General features: G+C 32.1%; 2 protein-coding genes across 7 annotated transcripts in view; one reads left to right on the top strand and one right to left on the bottom strand.

The window, feature by feature from the left end:
- LOC143078748 (uncharacterized) overlaps nt 1-16,485 on the bottom strand; it is a 42,354-nt gene extending 25,869 nt beyond the window's left edge. The window contains exons 1-8 of one of the 6 annotated variants that reach the window (XR_012979257.1): nt 16,117-16,481; nt 10,519-10,611; nt 9,076-9,264; nt 6,785-6,868; nt 6,208-6,480; nt 3,690-3,830; nt 2,017-2,121; nt 1,264-1,425 (exon numbers count right to left, since the gene is read on the bottom strand). Coding sequence is in view for 5 of the 6 variants with exons in the window: in XM_076253695.1 (XP_076109810.1) it covers nt 1,264-1,425; nt 2,017-2,121; nt 3,690-3,830; nt 6,208-6,480; nt 6,785-6,868; nt 9,076-9,264; nt 10,519-10,584 (1,020 nt within the window). In the remaining variant the exon portion in view is untranslated. Of the gene's footprint in view, nt 1-1,263; nt 1,426-2,016; nt 2,122-3,689; nt 3,831-6,207; nt 6,481-6,784; nt 6,869-9,075; nt 9,265-10,518; nt 10,612-11,413; nt 11,722-16,116 lie in introns of those variants that run through there. The other 5 variants (XM_076253698.1, XM_076253695.1, XM_076253697.1 and 2 more) reach the window with 5 other exon arrangements.
- Nucleotides 16,486-20,773: 4,288 nt separating this feature from the next.
- Nucleotides 20,774-22,462, top strand: LOC143078500 (uncharacterized). Its single transcript, XM_076253363.1, has one exon. The coding sequence runs from the start codon at nt 20,774-20,776 to the stop codon at nt 22,460-22,462; it is 1,689 nt and encodes a 562-aa protein (XP_076109478.1).
- The last annotated feature ends 1,903 nt before the right edge of the window (nt 22,463-24,365 follow it).

Raw genomic sequence — 24,365 nt, 5'->3', positions numbered from 1 at the left:
AAATTGTATAAGAAAAATTAATTTCCTGCCAATATGCACATCTAAATAGTATGTCTTTATTATCTACAAAATTTCATGAAATTCTGTTATGTGGTTTCAGAGGAGTTGCGATGACAAACTGTTGCAGTAGTACATTAAAGTAAATAAGTTCAAAGGGGCGTAACTCCTAGAAAAAAATTGAATTGCAATTTCCCGTCGATATGCACAACTACATAGTATGTCCTTATTATCTGAAAAGGTTTCATGAAATTCTGTTGTGTGGTTTGAGAGGAGTTGCGATGACAAACTGTTGCAGTAGTACATTAAAGTAAATAAGTTCAAAGGGGCGTAACTCCTAGAAAAAAAATTGAATCGCAAATTTCTGTCAATATGCACAACTACATAGTATGTCCTTATTATCTGAAAAAGGTTTCGTGGAATTCTGTTATGTGGTTTGAGAGGAGTTGCGATGACAAGAAACAGGACTGACGGACGGACTGACGGATCAAAAACATTATACCCTCCGCAACTCGTTGCGTGGGGTATAAAAATGGAAAGGGAGCTTATATGAGTTATTGTCTGAAGTGTGGACAACGGACGGACAACGGTATACCATAATACGTCCCGTCTGAAAGACGACGGGCATAGAAAAATGACAAAAAAGACTACAATGACAATGAGGAGCAGCAAGAAGAAACAGTGAAAGTGAAGATGGTGAAAGTGACTCTACTGAAAGTTATGATCTAAATGAGGAAATAGGTGATGAAAGTATGTTATCATAAAATGATATATGCCTCAGGGAACAGTTAGAATCTCAGGGACTGCTAATGTGCTTTCATCCTTGCAACTACTCAATAATAAGTACTAACGTATGACATTCATGGAACCTATTTTTTACAAGAAATTTAATGTTTTAAATTCAACTAAAGATTTTACAAATTTTATGTTTTCATCAGATTTTATTAAGTGCTACTTGTTACATCAATAGATATAAACAATTCACCAAAGTTTCATGGACATTGGTGAAAGCCTTTTTGAGTTGTTGTCCAAAGTGTTGAAAATCCCCCCTTTTTTTATGAATAAAGCCCCATAAATCCAAAACTAAAAATCTGAAATTAAAAAAAGACAAAAGGGAGCTTACCTCAGTAGATATAACAATTCACTTAAGTTTCAGGGAAATTGGTGAAAGTGTTTTTGAGTTATTGCCCGGGCGTATAAAAATGTAAGTATAAAGTTGTGGGAATAATTCTTTCTCACACACATCACTGCATATACATTACTTACTAATTCAACTGCCTCAGCAGCTTCAGTAGCTTGCCTCCTTTCTGCTTCCTCTCTTCTTCTTATTTCACGGTCAATAGCCAAAACCTGTGCATACTCTCTGTCTTGCTCACAGCAAAGACAGTTACTACCAAGACCTTCCAGAGTGTGACCAGCTGGGCATGTCTGAAAATAAAACAAACACTTGTCTGTATATTGGAAAACAAATAACTATACAACAAACTTAATTATCTAGAGCAACTGGAAATTGATCAGCTCCATATAACAAGAACGCCAAGGGTACTCCAATAGTCAACCTAAACTTTGTTAACGTGAACTATAAAATCCTAATATACATATCTTCAACACATGAACAAACATAAGACAAATCAAAATCTTTCTTGCATTAAACTGTTGTTTTTTTTCTAAATCCATAGGCTGTAATTTTGCCAAATACCAGCTGACCCAAACAAACAGCAAACTTGATCTGTAACTCATCATAGTAGACTCATATTTCAAATTTCAGCTCAATATCTCAAGCTTTGTAGAAAAAAAACCACCCGTTAAGTTAAAACCTGACAGACAGAGGGACTGACCGACGGAGTGAGTACTAGACCTGCTTTCACCACAGGTGATGCAGGTAAAAACATTCTAGCATAAAACTGCGGGAATAGTTATCCCCTAAATAGGACAGACTGACAGATAAGGGTTAAAAAATATGCAACTAAACTTCAAGTTGTGGGGCACAAATAGATTAAAATAAGCCATAAAACCTACTCTATGGACACTAGTGCTTCTGTCAGCTTCATGACACTCCATTTCACCTGCTTTGTGGTTCTCAATGCCATCCAAGTTGTTTTCCTTGTCATCCTCATCGCTCTCCTTTAAATTCAAATGAAATAGAAATTTCATTAATCTTTTAAAGAGAAACTAGTGAATATGCACAATTATAGGCTTAACATCCACCACTGATTTTAGGCAGTGCAGTACACCAAAAACTTTTAACTAATAGTACGAAAACAGTAGGTTCTTCACTGGACCAAAGACCTTTTTAACGGACATAATTTGATATTTTTTTAGATAAACTTACTGGACATCTAGTCAAGTTCATCAACAACTTTTACTGGACCAAACTTAATTTTACTGGACTTTTGCCAATTTCAATAGATCTTCAGGATGACTGCAAAAAACAGTTTTAAAGCTTTTGTCTATTTGTTTATATGAAGTGTTGGCTAATTTTTACTGGTCAAAATCAATTTTTGTAAGGAGGGGTCGCATAGCATGGCGTAGCCACCTCTTCCATTAGCACACATCCAGAAAATGAACATCATTATGAAATTATTTAGGCAGTACATTTGCAGTGCTGTGCTCAGTGAAAAGTCCCAATATTCAAAACTGCCAAAGTTTGAATTAATGTTTTTCCAAAATATAATACTGATTCAAATAGAAAGAACTGAATGTTTTACTGAGAACAAACAAAATATTGGACATTTAGTACCCGGTCAACACTGTTGTATACAGTATTTATCTCCAGTTTTATGATTATCTGATGATGCATTTATATGTGGTTTTATAGCTATTTTGCTTAACTTTCCTTTAAATTGTGAGTGATAATATGTCTAGTATCATAGATGCCAACCCTGTTTTAACACAATCAGTAACAAATTATCAAATTTTACGTATTTTTGAAAAGCTTTCAGTTATCATTCATAAACTTACATTTACCAATAAAAATTACTGACAAGTGGTTGTTAAGTGATGTGCACTAAAATTTGTCATTTAACATGTTGTCTGTAGCATTAAATAATTGTTCAGATGTTCTCGACTGGTACATTTTCGTTTTGTCAAGGAGAAGTAGAGAAAGGGGGAAGGCTACTTCATAAAATGCAAGTTTGCCTCTTCGGAAGTCAGTTAGTTACTCAACAATTGGTTGATAACTCTCGAGAATTCGAAAGCATTACATTGGCATTTTCTAAATACCAGACCAGGACGGAAAAGTAATGATAAAAATCTGTGTATTACAAATTTAAAATTGAACGACGATGATTGGTAATCTGTAACTATTCCACTTTGAATGTAATAGCGTAGTTTTTATCGCAAAATCGGAAAACTACGCCAAAATCATAATGGTTGGCATCTATGCAGTATCACTGTACAGAGCTCATACGAACATATAATCTCTAAGGCTGTCTTCAAGGGACGAGTGCAATGATAACCCATATATATTGGAAACGCTGGCAGAGATCAAAATAAGCTGTGAACTTTCATGATTTACCAAATGCAATTTTGAGTAAAACTCTGGTGCTGTCAAATTTCAGGTCTGTATTTCGTAAGGATTTCAAAGCTTTTGTGTTAACAACAAATTGTTAACAGGTGACAGAAGGATAAAGTGAAAACTATAGGGTGCCTGCAATGCAGGATGTATTATAAGCATTCTTATCAGAACTTACTATACTTGATGCACTGGGGACAGGTTCTAGTGCCAAAATGTACATTCGTCCCTGTGGGCTCATGGTTATCAAGGTAGTTGCATCAAACCTGACACTCTTGGAAACAAATGGTTTCTTGAGACTTTTATTTCCTGGCATAACCTAGATGAATAATATGGTTGATTTAAAAACTTAAGAATTAATAAAACATCACATATTCTTCTTATAGTGATTCTGGCTTCTGTCTTAAATTTGTATTACCAGTTATCTTATCTGGACCTTTGAGTCAATTATTAGTCCATGTGGACTAGTGCAAGCGAAATGCATACGTGTATTGAGTTTCATCATGATGGCATACTTCCTTCTTGAAAATTCAACTTCAACCTGTAGGTTTACCTGGTATATTAGCCCCCTTTTTATAAGTTCATTACACTGTGTTTAAAAGGCTATTATTTTTTATAAATTTAATCAATTAAATTAATTAAGTATTTCATCGTTACAAAAGTAATCAGAAGTCATACTTCATTTAAAAGTGAGCTAATGCATTTCCCTTTATCATACATAGTTGTTCACACCTGGAACGGTGAACCGTGATGGCTAGAATTCACTGATTGAAGATTAAAAGATCAGAATGGAATATATGCTCATCTTTTACTGTCATTATCCCATCACCTTTGAGGTATTTAAATACCTATTGCCTGACCAGAATAAATTTAAATTGTACAATAGGTATTGTGAGAGCTCATCAACAGGTGGTCATTTAACTACCCAGTAAAAAAATCTTCACTATTCCTAAAAGGTAAAATTTAAATGACTGATAGCTAGCTTGCTTTCCTCATGCATCATGACCAATGTCCAGAATAGACTATTCTATTTAGAGATGGGACATTTTAAGCCATTTCTTTTTGTGTCTCAAAATAGTCAAGATGGAAATTTCAATCAGTGAATTTAGTTTATAAAAAAGGCGATATATGTTTGCTTCATGGTGTTTTTAATGTGGGATGTATTTTAAGTTTTTGATCCTAAATGGAATTAAAGTGTTTGTGAAATGGATTTTTTTGGATAGCCCAATTATTTGTGAATAATTCTACAAGATGAATTATGTGTGGCGTAGTGTTTTCTAATGGGATATATTTTCATGTTATATTAAGATTCCTGAAATGGAATAGTAGTGATGCTAAGTTTCATTTGATATTAAGGATCTACTTCAATTGGAATTACTGTTTAAAAATTTATTTTCAATATATATCAAAAAAAAGTACAAATGGCTTAGTGAATAGAAATTTCAATGCTTTATTCTTCATTATGAAAGTGGGATTTACCAGCAATGATTTATTTGTGATTGTAAGCAAAATGAATAAATATACAATACATATCTTTATTAGAAAGAACAAATAGTGTATTTAATGTAAAATATCCCATACCTAAATAGAATAGTTCATTCAGGACATTAAACATGAGGAAAGCAAGCTAGCTACATGTATCATTCATTTAAATTCATTTAAATTAGCTCTGTCAAAAACAAACCAGGTAAATCTACAGGTAGTTAAATGACCACCTGTTGATAATAGCTCTCACAATACCTGTTGTACAATTTAAATGGACAAATTGTATTGACAATTTTTAAACTGGTCAGGCAATAGGTAGTTTACTACCACAAAGCTTATTGGATAGGCACAGTAATTATCTCGAGTTTAACCACGCATTCAACATTCACAAAGTGTCACATAATAAGGGCTATTCCATTTAAACATAGATCAACCCCAAGGAAGGCATTTTGAAACCACTTCTAGTGGTGGGTGCCCTTTTCAAAGTTTTGATGAGGACAATCCTTCAAAATTTGTAAAAATGCTTCTCTGGGTGGCTGCCCTATTGTCATAGTGCCTTCCTGGGGGTTGATGTATGTTTAAATGGAATAGCCCTAATACCCATTGTCAGAATCAAGCATGTATTTTTAATACACTATTGATCATGTCAGTTTCATTTGTTTGTTTAAAATATTTGTAGTAAAAACATCATAAAAATGTTCTATTGTATGATTAACTTTTATTACTAAATTTCATATAAAAAATCCGCATATAAATCCTACAATCTCATTTTAAAAGTTGTATGGCTATCACTTGTTTTTAGTTGGTTGATAGCTACACTAAAAGTCGTTGATGCACTTTAAATGCCCTTATCATATATATGGCTAACGAACAAGACTCAAATGAGATTTATTTCACTCCCAGCATGCAAAAAGACTTCAACTACGTCAAATTAGTCAGGAAGTTTGAAGGAATAAAATTAATAATTCCCCATTTTCTTCTTTATTAGTTTTAATTCAAAATAAAACTTGGTGAATATGTTTTTTTTATGGAATTATGAACATAAGATGATAAGTGAAAAAACGTGAAGTTTCCCTTTAATGCCACCCAACTGAAGTCAATTTTATCAGCCAAAACAACATAAAATGTTTGTTTTCTTTTTTTTGTGTCTTACAATGCCTGGTCTAACTAATTAACAATCAAACCAAGCAGCACCTAAGATCAATCAATACCTGCAGATATGCGAAACTGAAATCCCCAAAAAGTGAATTTATTTCACTCCTTACAGCATCTTCTTTGTCAACAGAAGAAAATGTAATTTTTCCCACCATGTTCCTCTTTGCCAACTCTGTTATCATGTTTGACGTAGGCATAGTGTAGGTGTCAAGATGTGATGATGTTGTGTGAGGCAGTATTACAACGTCTTTTGTGATAACTCGTCCCCTCCTCTTTCCCTTGACTTCAACCGCCACTGCCCTTGTGCGCTTGGGACGTCTAAGAACAGGCTGTTTAAAAATATTTCAAATGAAAATTTGTATTATCATGCCAACTTATTTATGACATCAATAAAAATGTATACAAATTTACAGTATAGCTGTCCTCTTTTGCAAAACACTGCCTGCCATGAGATTTTTTTTTATAGTATATATGGTAATAACTAGATCATGTAAAGGCCAGGTGAACAGAGACTGTAACCATTATTAATACTTAAGACATGTCTCCTGCCACAATTTTGTTGTTTTTTTACACATGATTTCCCTTGAAATAATATAATAATTAATGTAACTTACAAATAAATACTCAACTTACCATTACCATACTCACCATACTTGATTGCTGCACAAAGTCATCTTCAGACTCTGCCCTCAAAAGGGACAATGTAGCACTAGAATTCTGAAAACAAACATTCATCAAGCATTCTTAATATATTGCAAACAATACATGGAACCCTACTGGCTTCAATGGGTGCAGCTTGTTGATAAGACCACACAGGTTGAACCCTGAACAGTAAAGACAAGTATGGACTCGGACTAACACATGACTCGTCAAAAATCTGTATATCAAATCAATATTTTTAAGCTACATGAAAAAGAAGTTCTGAAAACAGATAGTTTGGGCTTTTTTCTAAGTCCAAGGACCTACAAATCATAAGACTAGAACCCAATTGAAACATTATCTGTAATTATTCATAAAAAGACAAAGTGAAATTACAGACTGTTTATCATTTGTAAGTTTGTTAAAATATTAAAACATCAATTGACATGACTAATTGGCTCAATAAACACTAAAACAGTAAATGTTATGTAATCATGACACACCCCAATCCGTTAATCTGCAGTGGTTTCTTGTCACGTATCAAATAGTCTACTGATTGAGGTGGCACCCAACACTTTCACTACAATAAATTTGGCTCATTTAATTTTCATAAAATTTTGTCAAAGTATTTTCTGTGACACTTTAACTAAAATATGAAAATATAAAAAAATTGAACCAACCGTTTTGTCAGAAAAATTACACTGGTTATATAGCAATTTGACAAACACCAATTTTGATCAATCGGAAAAGCTTAATATTCCTTTTACAACACAACATAATTAAAATGTTTAGCCGATTTTACAGAGTTATCTCCCTGTAGTGTTAGGTACCACCTTAACAACAAAACACAACACCTACAGCATTAGATGCTCTTTTGATCAAGTCATTTCTTTCATATAATTGTGTAACTGTTTTAACAAGCCTGCACGTGAATTGGCTCAATGACACTAATTGCATATCTAAAAACTATACTCATAAAGTTAACATGCTAACATTCCTAAGGTTCATGTATAATGAAAGCCGTAAAAGGGGACGGGCGTCAATTATAGAACTAGCATATGCAAATATTATAAATCATTGATGTAATAGAACTTAAAATGTACTAAGAAAGTTCAAGGTAGATATTAATTGTCAGGAAAATATGACACAACATGCTTTTGTATTTAACTTTTTTCACTTTATAATTGTAAAATGGTAATTTTAAAACAGTCGATGTGGATTTAGTTGGTAATTAAATCGCAAGAAAAAGACAGCAAGAAAATAACCTGGTTTACAGTATTTGTGTAATTAATAAATTCTCTAAGTCCAAAGACCATAACTTCACCAAAAATCATCAGACCAGGACATAATTCAAAACTGATCTGTAACTAGTCATAATAAAACTATAAACCTGACGCTGAAAAGTATAGAAAACTGATAATTTTTGTGGAAGTCCTTATTAGTAGGACCACAACAACAAAAAATCATCCTACATAAACCAAATTTGAACTTGATCTGTAACTGGTCATGTTTATTAAACTATATACCAAATATCAAATCAATATCTTCAAGCACGATTTAAAAAAGTGTGGAAAACTGATTTGCGGTGACTGATGGACAGACAGACGTGAAAACATACTAGCTCTTGATGAAGTTTAAGAATTAAGATAAAATTTAAAAAAACAAATTTTTTTGATTTGTCCAAAGAACATGAATGTCAACGCCTAAAAAAAGTTTGGTGAACAGGATATTGACATTCCACCTTAATGAAAGTTGCAAAAACACACATTACAAACCCTCATGCTGACGCTGTATGCACGTTTTTTAATCATTCCCATGGACAGTTCTTACGTTTTAGTTCACAAAAATGTAACACTGAAATTCAATGAAATTATATAAACTAGAGGCGCCTAGGAACCTGAATCCCTCAACTAATTACCTTAACCTACATGTTTCAGGGGCCATAACTCCAACATCTGTCAACCGATCTTTCTGAAAATCTTAACAATCATTTTGTGCAGAATACTCTAAGAAACAATCATGCAAACTATTGGATGCAAGGTGATTGCAAAAGCTCACCCTACCTTTGAGGAAGGCGAGCTAAAAATGTCTGGAAAATAGAGTACAACTCATGCTAAACATCAAATTTCAAACCATTCTCATGGACATGGAAAATTCCAAAGTATTAGCTGAGGAAAATATGCAGGACATACATTAGCACCTACAGACAGAACAGAAGGTAAAACTTACATCAACCCATCAAGACGGGGCAATAAAAGGCGGCATAAAATAAGCAATTATCTTACCATCCTTGCCGATGGTATACGTAAACGGCTTGGGGAAAAGATCTGCCTTGGATGTGACTGCTTTGAGCTCTCAGTCTGTGATGCAATCTGTGACTGTCTCTCTGGTTGAGTTACTTCAGACTGTATTGACAAAGCATCTGATGCTGATGAAGATTGAGTGGCAAGCAATGGTTGAATAGTCTGCAGGAACTGGCAGAAAAAGGATAGATAGAACATTAAATATTTAATTAGTAAAATTTAAACTAATAAATTAATAGGGAATATGCCGGAAGGACAGACAGATGGACATACAGATGGACAAGGGTAAATCTTAATGCCCCTGTCATCTTACGGGGGGTGGGGGTGCATACGAAACTCTATAAATATAGATCTTTGCCTCTTTGCTAAGCTTCTGCACCATTCACTTAAAATGATTCAATTTATGTCCCAAACCATTTCCTGTTCATTTATAGGATATTCAAACTACAACTCGGGGAAAATAAATAAATGAAGAATGTGTATTAAAGGACTTGGATGTCCATGCGGGCAAAATGGATTGAATCATGCATAATCGGGACAAGAACAAAATGGAAAAGGAGAATTACTCAGGAACAGTGAAAGTGACGCCACCCAAATAGGAACAAGATCTGTGTTTTATGGTACTTAGCATTTCATATACTATCTTTTCTCAGGTAAAAAGGGGCACAACTCAAGAACGGCAAAAGTGACAGTACCTAAATTTGAACCTGATCTGTATTGTGTACATTGTAGTACGTAATAAACATTTGTGTATAAGTTTTAAATCATTTGCCTTGGTTGAGGCAAACATTAGTTATAGAACAGGACCCAACTATTTTTCATATATACATGTACATAAAGACAAGGGTAAAGCTTAATGCCACCGTCAATGTACAGGGGGGGGATAAGAACAGTATGGTCCCATACATGTAACTCCAACAAAATTGGTTGATATTAAAATGGAGGTGCAGTATGATGTAGTACTTATGGAAACTAGCGATCCTGAAAAATTTAAAGAAATCGGATTAGTGGTCGATGAGGAATTGCATCCACAAAATGTTCCCTTAGTGTACAATAATAAGAAATAGTCAATTAGTCACATAACTCCGACAAAAGGGGTCAGTTCAACAACAACAAAATATGCGATACATAGTAATGGTGGCCTCTAAGTAAGATTCCAAGGATAACAGCAATTATGTAAAGGCATTGTTTGATAAACCATGCACCCTTAGAATCGGTACTGCGTCTATCTGGCCCACAGTAAATGTTTCAGTGCGTTCTTTATCATTTTACTGTGTCAATGAAGCCAAGTGGCAGCCTAAAGTGATCCCTGAAAGTTTGGACAGAATTTCAGTTATCAAAATTGTTGGTTTAGGCAGACTTTAATGTACAAACAAATTACTCTGTCTCATGGTGTTCAGTTTCATTCATATATTAAATTCTTACCTGTCCAAATTGTTGCAACAACACACTGTTGTTAGCAGGTGGTGGAGGATCATTATTCTCATTCATCACAACTCAATTGTTCGGCAAAGCTTTCTTTGAAAATAAAAAAAAAAATTTTTTATGCATTCAATAGGAAAATCTACTAAAAATTATCAATTACAATTTCAGAATCTATACAACTGATTATCCATGACGATTACTTGCTCAAGAGCCTTTTAATTTTTATAATTTGTTTGCCAACACAAAAATATAATTGATTCTAAATTTTGAGGGAAAAAAATATTCAAAGGAAGAAGAAAAAATATTCTGAGGGAGGATGCATACCATAAAAATAATGTTAAGAGGGTGGTGAAGGGTTATATTCGTGCAAGGTTTCCAACTGTTTTAATTTACTGTGTTTTCGTGTTTAGACATTTTATTTCTCCTTTTCTTGTGTTAGGGTCAGTGTGTGTGCTTCGTGTTTCCCCTTAAATATTTCCCATTTTTCGTGTCAGTTAGCTTCAATTTCTCGTGCTTAAAATATCACACATTTGATTGAAAAGTAGGCCAGAAATGATTTATAAGTCAGCCCAGCACTAAAATGTGACTCAAAGTATCCATGATCATTGATAATGACTGCATGATCTCCAATAATGGCTGAATAATAACTTCTATCACTTATTGCTTTAATATTTATGATCTTATTTCTCGTTTCACAATTTTATTTCACATGTTTCGTGTTCAGTTCCCCCCTGTTAAGTTTGAAAAAATAATTTGTTGTGACGTGTCTTAAAAATAAATATTTGGCCAGAAAAAAAAACATGACCCCCCCCTTTTAAAGTTAAATGATCAGTCCCTTCTGTAGGAAGAGTTCATGTGTTTTCGTTATTTTTTGTTTATTTTTTACAACAATCACCATTATTTTTTTTCCGCCTCGCTCTACTCGGCAGCAATACACTCCATTATTTAAAGAAGGCCATCGTCATTTGCCGGCTCAACGAAATGTCCTTTGTAATCTCTATCAGTGTTATCAGTTCTCGACAATGTAACAAACTTTTTTCCAGTTGGGCCAGTTCTTCAAATAAATGTGGTCAAAGTTGATTGTGTTAATTTAGTAGATACTTGTATCCCCTTATCCTCACGATGTTCTCTTGCGTAAATAAAAAAAAATCATAACATCCGTTGTTGTGCTCAATTTTGACATTGTGTGCAAAAGGTCATCAGTTCTTGATTGTTGTCAAAAGTATAGTATGGTATGCATGTTTGATATTAATAGAAGATTTAAAATTACTCAAATTGAAGAAAAATATCAATTAGTATCATTTGTCTCTAGAAATGAATAATAATTTTTTTTTAGCCTTATTGGTCAATTTAGACATCTTTAACAGATATCCTAGGAATTATCTCTCAAGGACAAAAATAAAATATATGCATTGAATATTTATAATTATCTTTAATACATATTTTAGATGGTTTTAAATTAATAAACCAATTCTTATGTGTTATAAGATGTTGTCACAGCTGTTATTAATTTTTACTGTCATAGTAACAATATTTAAGGGCATTACTTTTCCGATAATTGAATTGGATTAAATTTAAAAGTTCATAAGATATGATATTTAAAAACTTGCTAGGCCAAAATTAAAAATATGTTTGTTTCCCTTTCCCCCCCCCCCCCCCCTTCCTGAAAATAATTTGTTTCAATTTTTGGAAAGTGCTTGAAAGCTGAAGGATTGATAATCTAAATAAAATTAAATACAATAAAATTGAGCACAAACAACTGATAAGTGGCCTGGACTGGACAAGTCAAACAATGGACCACTTTCGAGTTCATCCGTCACCGGCAAAAACTCGTCAATTATGCACTCCTTTATGACGTCACTTACCAGATAGAGGAGCTCGCCTGTATCCCTGCACTATTTACGTTCATCAAGCGTCTTAGTGATCGTCTTTGTGCAGGATAAACTAGAAATAATGGTTGCTCTGTAGGTACTTACTGACAATTCCCTAATGACAGCAGTGTTGATTGTCAATTTTGAGAATTCAATTTGCCGAATAATTCGTACAATATAGAATTATAGTTTTCCAACCACTCTCTCAACATTGGGAGGAAGTGACGACGCCCCTAAACGCAAAAATGACGGTGATAAAGGCGCGTATAATTGACGAGTTTTTTCCAGTGACGGATGAACTTGAAAGTGGTCTATTCATGTGACCATGCTATGACAATCACTACCAGTTCAAAAAAAAAAAAAAAAAAAGAACCTGCCTTCCTGGTCTGTTTACAAAGGGTAGACCCGGGGGAGGGGAAACAGACATTCTTTTAAATGTGGTTTTATTTAGGGACTGTTCAATATTTATCTGCGAGATTGGCATGTGCAAACTTGGGCAGGGCAAAATCATTTTTTACTAAGAATAGTGACAGGGGCAGACCCTAGCTTTTTTGTTGGGAAAAATCAAACTGTTAATGGGGGACTCAACCTTATTTCTATTAATTTATATATAAAATATTCAATTAACATTTTAATATATATAAAACATTAAATATTTCATTAACTTTATCAACAACTAAACTCCAAGAGGTGAACCAACGCCTGTGTGAATCATTTCGATAGAGTCCCTGAAGTGGATACCTTGATATGCCGGGTTGTCAAATTATGCAAATGAATGCAACATTTAAATAATACTCCAAATTGACAACAACACTTCAAATGGTCTGCAATTTTATTTGCTGTGGTCTACATGTATCGCCTGCAAGGCAGGCTTCATCAGGACAATTTTTATACAGAAATTCATCCCTGAAGTACTCAAAGTGGTGCATTAAATTTGACGTCATGGTGAGAGAAACAATGAAAAGTGAAATTAGCAATAGAGTTCTAAATAGATAAGATAAATATAGAAAATTAAAGTTTCTTTACAATGTAAATTGAGTTCGTTTTACTATTATATGATACATGAAATTGTTCTAAAGCCTAGCTTGGTATCTAATTTGAAGTGTTGTTGTCAATTTGGAGTATTATTTATCAACAATTGTTTCCTATCAAATAGTTTAATTCCATTTGCATTTAACTTCAAATTTTCAAATCTTGTGTTAAGTAATCACAAAATGTAATATTTAGGACTAATTTGCATGGAGTATGCTTGTAAAGGTCTGTAACAATCTTATGACTTGAAAAAAATAACAGTTGCTATCACTGACAGTCATGATTTACTGAAAACAATTGTAGAATTTGCCTATTCAACATGTAGTATATATCTCTAAATGAGTTAAGATTTTACATGTATTGTAAGAACAGTATAAACATGACATAATGGCCTTATTCTATGAAAATCTCAGGTCATTTTATGAAGTTACAGAAATTCTCAAAGTTGACTATTAGCATCTGAATTTAGTCCTAACTGAAAATTCTCATTTTCTCTTTTGATTTAAAAGGATAAAATTTGACACCAATAAATATAAATGAAAAACAAATTTTCCAATATGTACATGATGTAAGAACAGTATAAAAATATTGAAAAAGGAGACAAGTTGTATGAAAATCTCACATAATTTTTTAGAGGGGACAATAAATGAGCATTTCTGACTGTCAACAGTTTGGTGGTGCATTCTATAATGAATTTTCTTTTTTTTCTTTTTTTATATTATAATTTTCTTTATTGAAAAGCACTTTACGCCCATATGGACCAATGGCTTAAAACATTATACATAATATACAGTTAACATAAAACAATGAAAATAAACAACGGAGACACTTTGAACTATAATTTGTCTTTTTTTTAAATCAATATATATATAAGAGATTCAAATTATATCAAGGACTCCCTGCCCTCAGTGTTAGTGATTTTTTTAAAAAGGAGCCTAATTTGCAAGTGTCCTGTTTTGTTTCAGGATTGAGGATATGTTTTAATTTATCTATATCATTTAAGTTATTATATTTATTTTCATTTAAAAATTCTTTTCTTAAATGTTCCTTTATTTTACATTTAAAAAAGAAATGAAACTCATCATCTAGTACATCACAATGTGTACATAGTCTTAAATCTCTGGGAATTTTCCTGTATAGATCTTCCAGTTTCTATTAATCAGCAGTGGTCACTTATTTGAAATTTAGAAATTAGTTGTCTATATTCAAAGTTTTGAGAAAGTAGGTATGGTTCAAAGTTATAGCTTTTCTTTATTTTTTTAAAAAGTTGGAGTTTGCTATTCTTTTGTAAATTTAATATTTTATCATTATATAAATTTTCATAGGAGTTTTCTAGATTTTGTTTGTATATTAGCCTATTATTTTTATCCTTATTTTGGTTAACAATTTCTAAATCATTTTGACTTCTGACATGATTTACATAGGAGTACCAAGAATAAATACCTGCATTATGTAAAGTTTTTGCCAAATTTAGTGTCTCTTTTAGTAAGGGACTAGTTTCTTCCCTTAATAGTCTATCATGAAAAAGAAGAGTTTGTCTTTTTATAAAGCAATCAATAGGGTAGCTGCCTAATTCAGATCGAGCACCTATATTTCAAGAGCATTTTTTTGCTCCTAAAGTTAACTTATTAAATTTATTTAGTACTTTATCAGGTGGACTTTTGTCAATGAAATTAAGAGTATCTACTTTTTTGTTATTTTTATCTCCTTTAATTGAAGCTTAATAAAAGGATGAGTATGCATCCATATACCATATTTCACTGTTATAAGTTAATATAGGTCTGACGAGTGAGTTAAATAAATGGTTTGACAAATTTACAGGAGTCTGATGAATCGAATTACAATATGTTTTTATAGAATACATTACTTTCATAGATTTTTTGGCTAATTCTTGTGCTGAATGAATAAGATTTCCATTCTGACTAATAATATTACCATGAAATTTAAATCCAGTGCAAACACAAATACCACTCTATAGAGGGATAATTTTATCCCTCTAAAGAAGGTTTATCCCTCTATACAGGTATAATCACCATCCAGGGGGGTTTGTTCCCAACCTGTTAAAATCATAGTTTTAGTTTTTTTTCAATTTACAGTTACCTGCCATTTATCACAGTATTGAGACAAATGGTTTAAACTTGACTGAAGACCCTCTTTAGTTTCAGACATTATCAAAATATCATCAGCAAATAGGAGACTTCGAATATTTGTCTTCTATTTTCAAGGGATCACAGTCATCCTGTTTAAAAATTTGAGGTAGATCATTTATGAAAATGTTGAATAGGGTGGGACTTAAATGAGAGTCCATAGAAAAAAAAGTATACCGAAAATATATTTTTAAATGATTTTGATAACTATATAACATACATAAATTGGTGGTATACATGTACTCCACCTCCAGCTTATTTGGTGATTCTCAGGTACATATGATTTCAAAAAAGAGAAACAAGCTTAGAATTATAGATTTTTTTTTGTAATAAATGGCAACTAATTTTTTTACAGAAATGTTTAGATGGGCGGTGAAAACATGTGCGATTTCGCGAAATTCGTATAAAACAACTGACGTCGGATGTATCCTATTTATATATACATTACACAGTGTTAGCCAAAGAAGGACGTCATATTAGAATAAACAATATTGTACAAAATGTCCTATATTTGCTATATACATACTTAATAAGGTATCTATACTTACTTTTCAGTCTTTTGCAGAATAGCGCATAATCCATATGATGTATCCTTGAACCTGCGAGACCCGCGGTTACTATATCCAATGAGAGGCCTTCTTACTTCTTCGTGATGAGAGAATTCATTTGCATACAAAATTGAGTTTTGTGATACAAAATTGAGTTTTGTGATACAAAATTGAGTTTTGTAACACAAAATAGACTTCTTTGTTAAATTTTCACTTCTGTTTAACAAAACTCAAAAATAAACACAAAATTAAATTTTGTCACAACAAAAATGACTTTTGTCATTACAAAAATGACTTTTGTCATGACAAAAATGAATTTTGTCGACAAAAATGAATTTTGTCATTACAAAATTCACTTCTGTGTCACAAAAGTCAATTTTGTCCACACAAAAATAAACACAAAATTGAATTTTGTGTGACAGAAGTCAATTTTGTCATGACAAAAATGAATTTTGTGACACAAAAATGAATTTTGTCATGACAAAAATGACTTTTGTCATAAAAATGAATTTTGTCATGACAAAAATGAATTTTGTCATTACAAAATTCATTTTTGTCATGACAAAATTCATTTTTGTCATGACAAAATTGACTTCTGTCACACAAAATACAATTTTGTGAATTCTGTGAAGACAAAATTGACTTTTGTGACACAAAATTGACTCTTGTGGCACAAAATTGACTTTTGTGTTAAATTTTCATTTCTCACGATTTAACAAAACTCAATTTTGTCTACACAAAAATAAACACAAAATTGAATGTTGTGACAAAATCTCAGTTTTGTATGCAAATTAGTTCACAGAATCCAAACCAAACCTGTTTTGCATACAAAATTGACTTTTGTCGCCCAATATTCAAATTAGGTAACAAAAGTAAAGTCTGTGTTACAAAAATGAATTTTGTCATGACAAAACTAACTTTTGTCCACCGAAAGATAATTTTGTATGACAAAATTGAAATTTGTAGTATGCTACAAATTTTGTTAAACTGAACTCGTTTTTGTTGAACAAAACTCACTTTTGTCCGTACAAAATTGAATTTTGTCGACAAAACCACAAGAGTCCCATTCGGCGCCCCGTACGTTGGACCTGTTTGATGTTGTTCAATTTACCACGACTCTTTGCTTGCGGAAGCATAGGAATGAGTAAATCCAACATTGCATGTGTTTACCTGGTTTCCTGTAACTGTTTAATTTTGATTTAATAGCTTATATGAGGTTTTTTCAAAATATGAAATAAATATATCTGTAAGGTGTTCTTAACGATTTTTTGCAATCCTTGATGACAGCACATACATGTAATTGCAACTGTGACATTAACGTAAATATATAACAAGAAGATGTGGTATGATTGCCAATGTGACAACTCTCCACAAGAGACCAAAATGACACAGAAATTAACAACTATAGGTCACCGTACGTCCTTCAACAATGAGCAAAGCCCATACCACATAGTCAGCTATAAATGGCCCCTAATGAAAATGTAAAACAATTCAAACGAGAAAACTAACGGCCTTATTTATGTAGAAAAAAATGAACGAAAAACAAATATGTAACACATAAACAAACGACAACCACTGAATTACAGGCTCCTAACTTTGGACAGGCACATACATACAGAATGTGGTGTGGTTAAACATGTTAGTAGGATACCACCCCCCCTAACCTGGGACAGTGGTATAACATTACAACCGATGATAAGAACGAACTATAAAAATCAGATGAAAAGGCTTAACTCACCAGATGGACACAAATACACTTGAAGTGGACGTGGCCGGGTACTTATGCATCCCAACAACAAAAAGACATTAGGTAGTACTCGCAGTTAACTGATAGCTAGTTCAAAGCCACTAACAACTAACAAAAAATCATGCATCTAAGACGTAAACATTGATGATACTATAATAATCTAGACGGTAACACATTATGTTGTTGCATACTATATGTTGCAGCATCCTGCAGTGAATGCATGTTTGAGATACTTAATTAGCGGAAATGCACAAATGTCTCCTATTGTCCATTCATCAGGTATCATGCTTGAATTGATGATTGTTGAAAAACTGGTGAATAATAATATGACAGATGCTTATTCATTTTATATTTTTTTACCTTCTATGGCCTATTTAGTCTGGCCCTCATACTTTTTATGTATAATATTGAATTTTGTTTTCGCCCATACTTAAGTTATTATGTCTTTCCATTTTGGATACAGTTTATTTAGTGGTACATATTTAGTTGATGACTTCTTAGTTGATACAATTATAGTGATATACAAGTTAACTTTTAAATTTAAATAACTTATTTCTATTTTTATTCTCATTGGAATGTGCAAAAGTGACCCAGACCTACCAATTCCAAATGTGTACTGCTTCGAAACGGATACATGTACTTACATCCGACCACTTTTGACTTACATCACGTAGTCTGCTGATGTTGCCGCGCATCTTTTTTTCATCTCGAGGCTGTTGCTCAAATTAATTTGAATTAGCCTAACGACGCAATTTTTACATATTGCTTTCTGACGTTAAAATTTGTTCATATTATATCTGAACATGGAAGTAATATTACTTCCATGATCTGAATGAAATAAAAGTATAAGCTGTCAGCAGGGGAAAATAATGCCCCAATTTGTCAAATTTATAAGATCTCTTTAGAGGCCCCTCATGGGGGGGGGGGGGTCCTAGTAATCACATAATCACCATTTTTTTGCCAATATAATCACATAATCATTAAATATTTGCTTATCTTTAGTAATCAAATAATCATAAACTAAAAATACAGTCCTAGGTAATCAAATAATCATGAAATATTTTGCTTAATAATCAAATAATCATTAAAAAAACGGCCAAGTAATCACATAATCAAAAACCCCATGAGGGCCCTCTCTTTACCGCGGTTGAAATAGAATATACCTTAATTTATACTTATTTACGACAAAATATAACCTGCCCATAAAATTTTATGCATTTTATTATGTAATTTGAAACAATGAAAGAAGTTTGAAAGAACTCCCTACCATAAAAGAGTCGATGACACGTAATTGTTATGTGAACCGCATACACAAAAGATTCAAAGAAAACGTAAGATCACGTAAGGTCATATACAATTTTACTCCTAAGTTGATAAATCTAAAGTTTGTTAGATGAATGTATAATGCACACTACATTAGGTGTAAAATCCTCGAGATAATTTTAAATGATAAAGAAGTATTTCAAGGCCAGAGAGGTTTCGAATGATGCAAAAAATCTGTTGGTCGTATCCGCTTGCACAAATACAAGTATTGTACCAAACTATAACCATATTTCATCATAAGTATTTGAAATATAACATGAGGGGATTCGTGTATGTGCTCCCGATCTTTATTTGTTTATATATGGACCACTAGAACACACCTGTGATATCGCGGGCGCGTGACTGAATTAAAGTATATAACTATGCGTAAGCCTTATTTTAGTATTGGTATTGTCATCTGATAAAGTCATGCCGATTATAAGATACACAGTTTTCTCTGCTTTGAAATCTTTCTGTTTGAACCAGTCGACCTGGAACTTATCAATTATTGGTAATATTAATTATTTGGAAAACAAAAGGTCCTGGAATGAAGTATTTTTTAATCAACAGCATTGTCCTATATTAGTTGTAAATAAAGTTGATTTTTTTTATTCGTTGTTTTACGTCATGCCCGCTAACAAATTGAAAACTTTACCTATACGTCTTTAAGTCCAGATTTTTAGTATTTGTATTGTTATCTTAGAATGTCTTACTGATAAAAATACTACAATAGGGAACAATTTGATAATGATTGAATTTAGTAGTGCCAACCCTGTGATTATGACCCGTTTAGTATAGCAAAAACGTAAATACACCGTTTGGTGGTGCGCCTGTCAGATGCGGAACGTACAGATAAGGTTATAGGTAACAGGTGAATATACTATTGGTATCGGTATCGGATTCCACCCGGAATTTGTTAATTATTGGCAATATTAATTATGTGGAAAACAAAACTTTCTATGAACAATCTAGTTGTAAATTACAGAAATTGATTTTCACTTTAAATGTAAAATACAACATAACAGTATGCTATGTAAAAATTGACTTTGATAAGTGTGTTTTTTTAAATAATTAAAAAAAAAAAAATATTTTGACCTTTTTGAGACCAAAGATTTTATAAAGCAAGAAGGAATTAGAAGTATTATTTAAATAAAAGTATTGCTGCAAAGTTATATTTTGATTATTTTTTTGTATTTTTTTTAACGACTAGGTTTAATAAAAAAAACAACCTTAAATGTAGTTGTAAATGGTCTTGATTTTTGTAGCAGTAGTTTAGAAAAGTCTCTAGTTGTTTATTTCACATGTTATTAACATCTACTTTTTTGTGTCACTTTTCTTTAAATCCTATTAATTTAACTCACATTTTTGTTCATTTAAAAAAACCCGACAATAAATGCACACAATAATATCTGAATTTACAGTAATCTATTTAAAGCACATGAAATATAATATGTATTGCATAATAAGTGTTGTTTTCAATTTAACATAATAAGAGAATTAATCATTCCTGTATCATGTTTCAGTTCATTCAGTAAGTACACACTAGTATTTAACTTTTTGGAACAGATCTAACGAAGAAGTGAAATACCTTGGACAAACCCAACAAAGATGGCATTCTCACAGTCAGTAAAAAGGAGTCAAGTTCCTGTTAATTGTAAATTATGTGAAACAGATAGACCAATTCAGTGGAAATGCATGGACTGCAGTATTCTGATGTGTAGTCATTGCAAGGACAAGGTTCATTCCAAATTTAAAAACGCCCAGGATCATAAGATCGTCAGTATAGAAGAGATTGGGCTGCATAAGGAAGAGCTGGATTTTACCAATATCAAATGCCATGAACATGTTGGCCAATCATCATGTCTTTTCTGTAACACATGTGAAATACTTGTGTGTCCAACCTGCATTGCTAAAGTTCATAAAAAGCATGATTTAATTGAAATTAGTGATGAATATAAAATGAAAGTTGAGAAACTGAAAAAAGGACAAAGTAAAATGCAGGACAGTAATTCTACCATGAATGCAAAGATTGATGAGCTTAATAACCTCATGTCAGCAGAAAATTCAAAGTATTCCAATGTAAGACATTATATTATTAATCATGAAAAAACTGTAAAAGAGCAAGTAGAAAAATATTTTAAGGAACTCATAGATGAATTGGATCAAAGTCATGTAACTGTTTTAACATCAGTAAAATCAGATCTGAATGCTTTATCATTATCTACAAAGCAGACAGAAGACAAAATCAACCAAGTCCAGGATTTTATTGGGATTTCCAATGCTACTGATTTCTTCAAAGACTTTAACATGATGCAGAAATCTACCAAGATCAAAGAACCACAAACCAAACCAAGCTACAGTTCATCACCAAAATTTGTTCCAGGGAATGTTACCCAATCTCACATTGGATCATTACAAGATGATGGAAACTTGTCTACAGAAACAAATTTCTCCCTATTCATCAATACTGAGTACCAGACTGAACTTGATGCCATTAGATTTGTAAGTCCATGCCTTGACCAAACACTTTGGTTAAGTTCCGGAACTAATGGGATGATACAAAGAGTAAAACCGGAAGGAACTAAATTGAAGGTGATGTCTAAATTCAAAATTGAAGTGTGTGGAATGGCAGTTATCCCGTCTAGCCAACTCCTTCTGAGTGTTCCAGGGAAAACAAGTTTACAACAAATCAGTAGTACTGGTGAACTGACTGATTCTGTTTATGATGTAACACCTTTTTTTCCCAGAGCCATCCATGTTGTTAGAGACAATAAAGTCATAGTAGCAGCTTATAGTTATGAACTAAATAGAGGTGCTGTGATGATAATGAACATTAAAGGAGACAAAGAGGCTGTGTATGATCATGATAAAGATAATCAATATTTGCTTGACTGTCCCAGAGATATAACCAGTACCAACAATAGAAATGTACATGTAGTGGATGATATTTCAGATGATCGCAGTGGTGAAGTAATAGTAATAGGACAAGGAGGACACATAATAAACAAGTATACAGGCCATTCAATCATCAATAAGAATACACCTTTCAAACCAGTAAACATTGTGACAACACCAAGTGACAAAGTTGTTGTGATAGAATTAGATGTTTCAATTTTGCATATCCTTAATGACAACGGTCATTTCATTTCACATTTCAACATTAAGGAAATAGGAATGAAATATCAACATTCTCTTGCCATCAACACAACTGGACAACTTTATATAGGATGCACGAGTGCTGCAGGTAGTCAAATTAAAGAAGCAAAGCTATATGAAATAAAATATGCAGGATTCTAAAACATTGAAAGCATATTTTAGACAGAAATTTGTGAAAGATTAAGGTTTAATGTAAATATATAAACATGTAGTATCAACATATTCAAAGTTTTAATATTGATAAGATTATTTCTAGAAAAAGTTGCATATTGATAATTCAAAAAGTGTTAAAATTTTAGTTTTCAAAATTTGTACCTACTATGCAATAGGAATTTTTATGGAAATATAATTTTCATTAACATTTTGAAACCAATTGCAGGTCTCAAAGATAAATATTCAATAAGATAAAAAAAAAAAGTAATATCATTAAATAAATATGAAATAAAGACCATAGTTTGAATGTATTATGATTAAGATCAGTTACAATTTACAATTGTTGTAAAAGTATCACTTTCAGTTTGGATACCCACCAATTCAGTATGTATTAATAGACTAGTATAGTAGCGTAAGTTGCGTCTTAAATAACTTTCATTATATTAGTCAGTTTTCAATTTAATAAAAATATTTGGATTGCACTTATAATTTAGTTGTAAACAACAGATGTTGATTTTAGTAGCAGTACTTTTAAAAAAGTCATTCGTTGTTTATTTCGCACATTATTGACTCTGCTTTATAAGACCTAAAGAAATGTTATGAATATGGGATAACACCAGTTTACTCGGAACTACACATACTTGGGTTTACTATTACATATGTACATTCGGAAGACTACTACGTCATATCATGGAATTCCGGGTTTCCCCATGATTTATTTGACAGTCATAATATAGTTGTTATCCTGATCGGACGTCCCCATTTGATGAGCGGCCTAAAAGATAACCATTGACTCAAGCCTAGGATTGTGATATTATAGGTAATATATTGCATACACTATCCCTATAAAATCATTACAGAATTCTTAGATAAATACATGCATTTGTATTTTGTAATTTAAAGGTAAATAGTTTGATGATAAAAGATAAATTAAGATTATTTAAAAGTAACATGCAAGAAGGACAGTCAAATTAAATATCAAGTTATGTTTTATAGTTTTAAGTTACTGGTAGTTTCAGAATGACACTTTCCATGTGAACACCTTACATTTGGAATTATATAATAACTTAATTTGTATCATATGAACAATATGTTGATATCTGTATAATGTAGATTTCATTGCGTCTTGGTAATGTTTGGATCAAATGATCTGTTGAGCAAAAGCAATAGGAGAGTTCTTTTAAATATTTTATACAGTCAAGGTGTATATATATGCTAAGTATTTCAGTCATACTAAGTGTATCATAGTGTATTCTAAGCATTTGAAATGAAATATTCCGATATGCTATTTACCAAGGAATTAGCTAAATGTAATGCACTTCCCAGTAACATGGATTGTAATCCATCAGTAAAAATTGAATTGTGATTAAAACTGTGCAAATCAAAATTGCTTTTGAAAAGTCATAATCAAATAAAGCTATTTTAGGGTCTATTCAATTTGCAATCCATGGAAAGTAGATAATTTTCATGTTAATAGATTTAAAGTTCAATTTTACATGCGTGTTAGAACATTTAGACTGGAGAACTGTCAATAAAAGTGAAAAGACAAACATTTGAAAAGATGTTGTTTGCCTGATGATTATATTTCATGTACACAAACTATTCTTAAGTTATATCAAAATACCTAGATGCTGAACTGAAAAACATTTGTATCTATTTCAACAATTGAGATGAAGAACTATGACAATTTTGTTAACATAATGGATGTATTCAATATGATGAAAAAAAGTGTGGAAAACACACTAACATTAGATATGATTAATAATTCTCTAAAATTAGATGTGATGTAATACAATGTATATCTATTTTCAAAATTATAATAAAAAAATATAATTAATATTTCCAAATATTTTTTCTTTCATTTGTCACAAGAGAGAGACAAAAGATACCA

The sequence above is a fragment of the Mytilus galloprovincialis genome, chromosome 6 (assembly GCF_965363235.1).
Source record: "Mytilus galloprovincialis chromosome 6, xbMytGall1.hap1.1, whole genome shotgun sequence".
NCBI lineage: Eukaryota > Metazoa > Mollusca > Bivalvia > Mytilida > Mytilidae > Mytilus > Mytilus galloprovincialis.
The sequence above is the reverse complement of the archived record's forward strand: the minus strand, read 5'-3'. Positions and strand labels throughout refer to the sequence as shown.

Coding starts and splice junctions, on each gene's coding strand:
- LOC143078500 (XM_076253363.1), top strand. CDS start 20,774: ATGGCATTCTCACAGTCAGTAAAAAGGAGTCAAGTTCCTGTTAATTGT.